This window comes from Acanthisitta chloris, unplaced genomic scaffold, assembly GCF_000695815.1.
Source record: "Acanthisitta chloris isolate BGI_N310 unplaced genomic scaffold, ASM69581v1 scaffold27626, whole genome shotgun sequence".
NCBI classification, from domain to species: Eukaryota; Metazoa; Chordata; class Aves; order Passeriformes; family Acanthisittidae; genus Acanthisitta; species Acanthisitta chloris.
Window position 1 is genome coordinate 18,027 of NW_008676992.1, and position 4,933 is coordinate 22,959.

At 44.6% G+C, this 4,933-nt stretch overlaps 1 protein-coding gene across 1 annotated transcript in view; it reads right to left on the reverse strand.

The window, feature by feature from the left end:
* Nucleotides 1-4,933, reverse strand: part of LOC103803776 (histone deacetylase 4) — a gene marked incomplete at its 5' end in the record, with an annotated part of 22,880 nt that overhangs the window by 15,075 nt on the left and 2,872 nt on the right. The window contains one exon of the mRNA XM_009076347.1: nt 3,702-3,799. Coding sequence (XP_009074595.1) covers nt 3,702-3,799 — 98 coding nt within the window. The remainder of the gene's footprint in view (nt 1-3,701; nt 3,800-4,933) is intronic.

Here is a 4,933-nt window from a genome sequence, read left to right on the forward strand (position 1 = left end):
TTTGAGAATAGCAGGAGGTGGAATCTTCCAAACACAGTCCTGGTTTTTCCTTTCGACTTAGCTGCCTATAACAGAAACAAGTGTGGAACTGAGCTGTACATGGAATTATAACTGTGGAGGAGACCTCAGGATAGGGAGAAAAAAAATTCTACAAGACAACACAACTGCTAGAATCATCAGGAAAACTTTCTTGCAGCAAATTTGAAGGGGAACTCCTGTGCATAATACAATTTCATCTCACTAATTGCTGTTCCCAGGTAATAAGGAACCAGCCACAGAGTCTTCCCATTTTTCATGCAGGTCTCTTAGCTGGGTTTGCACACTCATCAGGAGGGTCGAGAGAAGCAAACACAGTTTCTGCTTGCATAAAACATTAGGGAACAACACATCACAGTCAAAAAAACCTCTAAATTTTACAACCGCTTGTTTCTATAGCTACGGAATAACAGCAGAGACACCGGGAACGTTTTGATGAGTTAAGGACTTTCCAAACATCATGCCCTGCATTTTTTGTATTCAAGTTGACTACATTTCTGCCCCATCTGTGGTATCTCTACTGCTCAAATATTCTGGGGATGAGTTCAGCCACGGGACCTTTGCCCAGTGACACTCGGCTAAACTCGGATGTTGTGCTTTCTCTGATGGAGTGGAGAAGCTCCAAGCACCCAGCAAACTACCCCAATCCCTTCTGAACATCTTAGCAACCATGGAGACTCCACCCTGTGTGACCCCCCGCAAAAATCCAGCTGCTCATGCTATCCCCCCAACCTCAGGCGGTGACTGTTGGGGATTTCAGCCCTCAGCTGTGATAAGTGACAAAGTGCAGGGCAAGGCACAGTTTTAACTCCTGTTCTCACTTTTGAAACATCTTGGTGGGATTAGAAGCATCCAGAGGTCAGGAGAGCCTGGGTACTTCACTGCTGGGCTGCAGGTGGAGGGAGTCAATGTTCATGGAAGAAATCTCAAGAGGAAAATCACTGATGCAAGTTCACTTCTTGGGACAGACTAAACCCACACTGAAAGAGGTTTTCAGTGTGGGGACGAGAGGTCTCCTTGGGATCTATTGATTTCCTCACTTCCCTAATTTATGAGGACAATTATCTCTGCTATTTTCATGGATCAGATCCATACACTGGAAATAAACCAACAAAAAATGAGAGGCATGTCGCTTAGTTTTCTTCTGCTTGTTTTCCACAGGAAAAAGAACTTTCCTCCCTAAAAACAGTTAGGCATGTGAAGAGTTAAGGCTTCAAAAAAGAAAAAGTCTATCAGTATCTTTGCCTAGCTCAAAGGATTTCCACTGATTTCTCTCCAGACTTCAAAGCCTCTCACAGTTTGGCATTGGGACTGGTTTGAATTAAAGCTCAGTTCTCCACTGCGAGTTTCCAAGTTCATGGTGAAAATGCCTGCTGCTTCTGGATTTCATTATGGACAATTTTCTTATCTTTTCTTCATCTTCGGTTTGATCCCCAGCAAATGCAACGTGGCATTCAATGGGGTGGAATAACAAGGTGCTGCCTTGAAGGCATGTATTGTCTCAAGGGGCTAAAGCAAGAAAAGCAGGGGGGAAAAATAGGATATATGACCCATTCCCTTCACTTTCTAACTCTTGGGGGACTATAAATTGCCAACTTCAAAGGGTTATTTTGCATTCAAATCAATAGAAAGATTCAGGGGGGAAAACTGGTTTTCAAAGAAGCTGGTTAAGATTTAAAAAGGTCACTTGATAATGTATTATCATGCCCAAGCTTGGCGTAAGATGAAGAAAAAGTTTCTGATTTAACTTATGGGCTGAAGGTGTGCACATGGGGCAGGCAGCAGGAGCTGCTGCCCAGGGGAGCGGAGCACAGCATCCCTCAGCTCCCCAGAAACTTGCCAAAATAAGGGCTGTCACCCAAAGTATGTTCTCCAAACAGCTGCAGTCTCTGGGCAGACACTAGGAATGGCTGGCAAAGGCCTGAGCAATTCTCCAGGAGCCTCAAAACTCAATGTTTAATGTCACCCTGTCCCCTGCTCCAGGTTCTCTGTCTGATGAAGAGATTGTTCTTGCTGACTGTGGGATAACTACACCTCCACTTTGGAGCAAAGTGCTGCTTTCCTGGACCAGGAATAAAACAGTGAGAAAAATGACAATGATCTGACTAGATATTATTTTAAACTGTGTATGTCCTTTGAAAGTTTTTTAATGGCAGGAGAGAAACAGCTCTTTTTGCTCAGTGCAACAGAATTTAAGTGGATGTACAGGGAAGAGCAGAGAATAATGCTCCTGGATTTAATTTTGTTCCATGAAGGTGATACCCTAGAAAGTCACAACTCATGTTCTGGCAAGGGTGTGTCTCCCTGAAGTTAGATGGGATGGTCAACAGAGCTACACTAAAACTGGTCTGAGGACAGAAAACCATTTCACAGAAGGATGAGATGGAGAGGTTGGACCCACGGCATGGGACAGGCAGGGAGTGGGGCAGGATAGATTGAAAAAATCATACTATCCTGGAATGGTTTGGGTTGGAAGGACCTTACAGCTCATCTCATTCTACCCCTTCCACTAAACCAGGTTACTGCTAGCCCTGCCCAACCTGGCCTGGAACACTCCCAGGGATGGAGCAGCCACAGCTTCTCTGGGCAACCTGTGCCAATGCCTCAGCACCCTCAAAGGGAACAATTTCTTCCTGATATCTAATCTATACCTTCTTTCTTGACCTTGAGTCAAGTAGTTTCATCCCTTGTTCCACTTGGAGCCAAAAATGATGCCATTTTTGGGAGCAGGCTTGAATATGCTCATCCAAGCAGCACAGTGGTTTAATCTGCCTTTACCATCACTGCTAAACAAGGAGAACATCCCAGCACCACATGCATTCCACTCCACAGCTTTACTGCCCTTCATTCACACTCTGACAGCGAGTCACGAGTAGCACTGATTTGAGAGACGTATTTTTACTCAGAACACATAACATGCTGCTGCTGAGGAGAAGGCAGAACCCAGTAAGACAAGCACAAAGCCAACAGCTCCACCATTTCAGTCTCCAGTGGGATGGAACAGGCACATCCATATCTTGGGTGAATAACATTAAAATTTAAAGCTTACCAAAACCAGCCCATGTCCCTTTGCACACCTGGGAGTGGCTGTGGTGTGAGTCGTGAGCAGAGCTCCCCCAGGGCAGGGATTGCATGGCCATCTCACCCCAAATTTGGGTACCACCATCTGCCTCACAGAGATGATGCCTCAAGCCATGGGAGAGCTGCACTCCCCAGTTCCAACTCATGCTGACTCATGAAAAAGTATCTCCTGGGTTCCCCATCCAGGTGAGTTTAGCCATAGAAATGATCACATTAAAGAGACAAAAGGACTTTTAGCCAGAACCAGAAGAGCTTATTCATATCCATTGACATTTTACATTCATACATTGATTGGTCCTGAGTAGTGAGTTTGTCAATCCGCTGGTGTCACAGGAACACTTCTCACAGCCAGAAATAGCCTACTGACTTAATTCAGCTTCATTTCTACCATGCTACTCAAAATGTAACTGCAACTAGATGTAAACCTTGTTTTTCTAAACTTAAATCTTGCACATGCAAGATTGGATGCAAAGCTTGTATTTCTTAGCAAGAGGAAGAGTCCAGGTTAAGGAGGATGCCATGAGGAGAATGAAACACAGTTTAGGTGAAAAATACATCTTTTAAGAGGAAGAATTCACTCTTACCTGAAGGCAGTTAAGTATTCTGTGTCTCCCATGGGTGGGTCAAGGCCCCCAGTAAACGCCATGTTAACATTGAAACCAACTCCTGCTCCTGTGCCAACCTGGGAACAGGAGATGGTACTTTTAATTACACGTAGGGAAACAGCAAACTCAGGCTACAATCTCTGCTGGCTTAATATTCTTCCAGTTGAATTATCTGAAAGAATGAAAATACAGCTCCTCCATGCTCGGATCTGTACGGGAGCTGAGGACCAGTGGTATCTGACTGCTGCTCACCCAGAAAATACCTCACCATCACAGGGATTCTCCTTTTTTTGCAGAAGCATGTACCTTTCCTTAACTCCTTTTCAGCTTTACGCACAAGCATATTTTATATTTCATTACAGTTCCAACTAGGGGAAAACCCCCGTATTTTCATCAGAGTGAGTTCCCCCTCTGCTGGGGAAAAGCAGGAGTCACAGAGAAGAGGTTTTGGCTGCTTGAGGGACACGTGGGTGGAAGACATAAGTACATCCCACTCCTTCCACGTACTGCAAGTGTCCCCATCTGCCCTGCCTGCACCCACCTGGGAGAGGGGAAAGCTGAAAAATAAACCAGAGGTTTTGAGAAATCTGTTCGTCAAAAAAGGTCTCTGCATATGGAAACAAAATTAAGGCTTGAAAATCAATGTGTCATACAACGCACAGCCAGAGAATTCCGTGTCAGTTATTCATCTGTGGCTTCAAATGACCTAATTTTGCATCCTTTGTTTTGTTCAGTCTGGAATGACACGTCTGAAAATTACTTGAAATGGCTCAATACAGAGAGGATGGTGTAGTCTAGTGTTTCCTTACAACACCAGATTACAGATTACTAAATGCAGGAGTTAAACCTGATGCAAAGGGCTGTTCATTCCCTACAAAAGCCACGGACAAGCAGGGTGATAGAGCAGCATCACATCACACTTCAGTTTCTTCAGAGGTTGAAACATTAATGTTTTCTGAATCACCAAATGTAAAACTGACAGTTTTCAGATTCACTTTGAGTGTCTCAGAGCACTCAAAACTAAGGATTTCATAAACTTTCCCTTTGATAAGTCACTCTGCAGTGACTTATCATTATATTTCCTGCCAACCGAGAGGGAAAGGAAGGATGCATCCATCCAGAGCTCAGGGAGAAAGGCCTCCCAGTTTCGCTGGCCCAGCCCTTCTGCTGCAGGCTCTGAGGACACCCCAGGAACTGGTGGATTTGGTTCA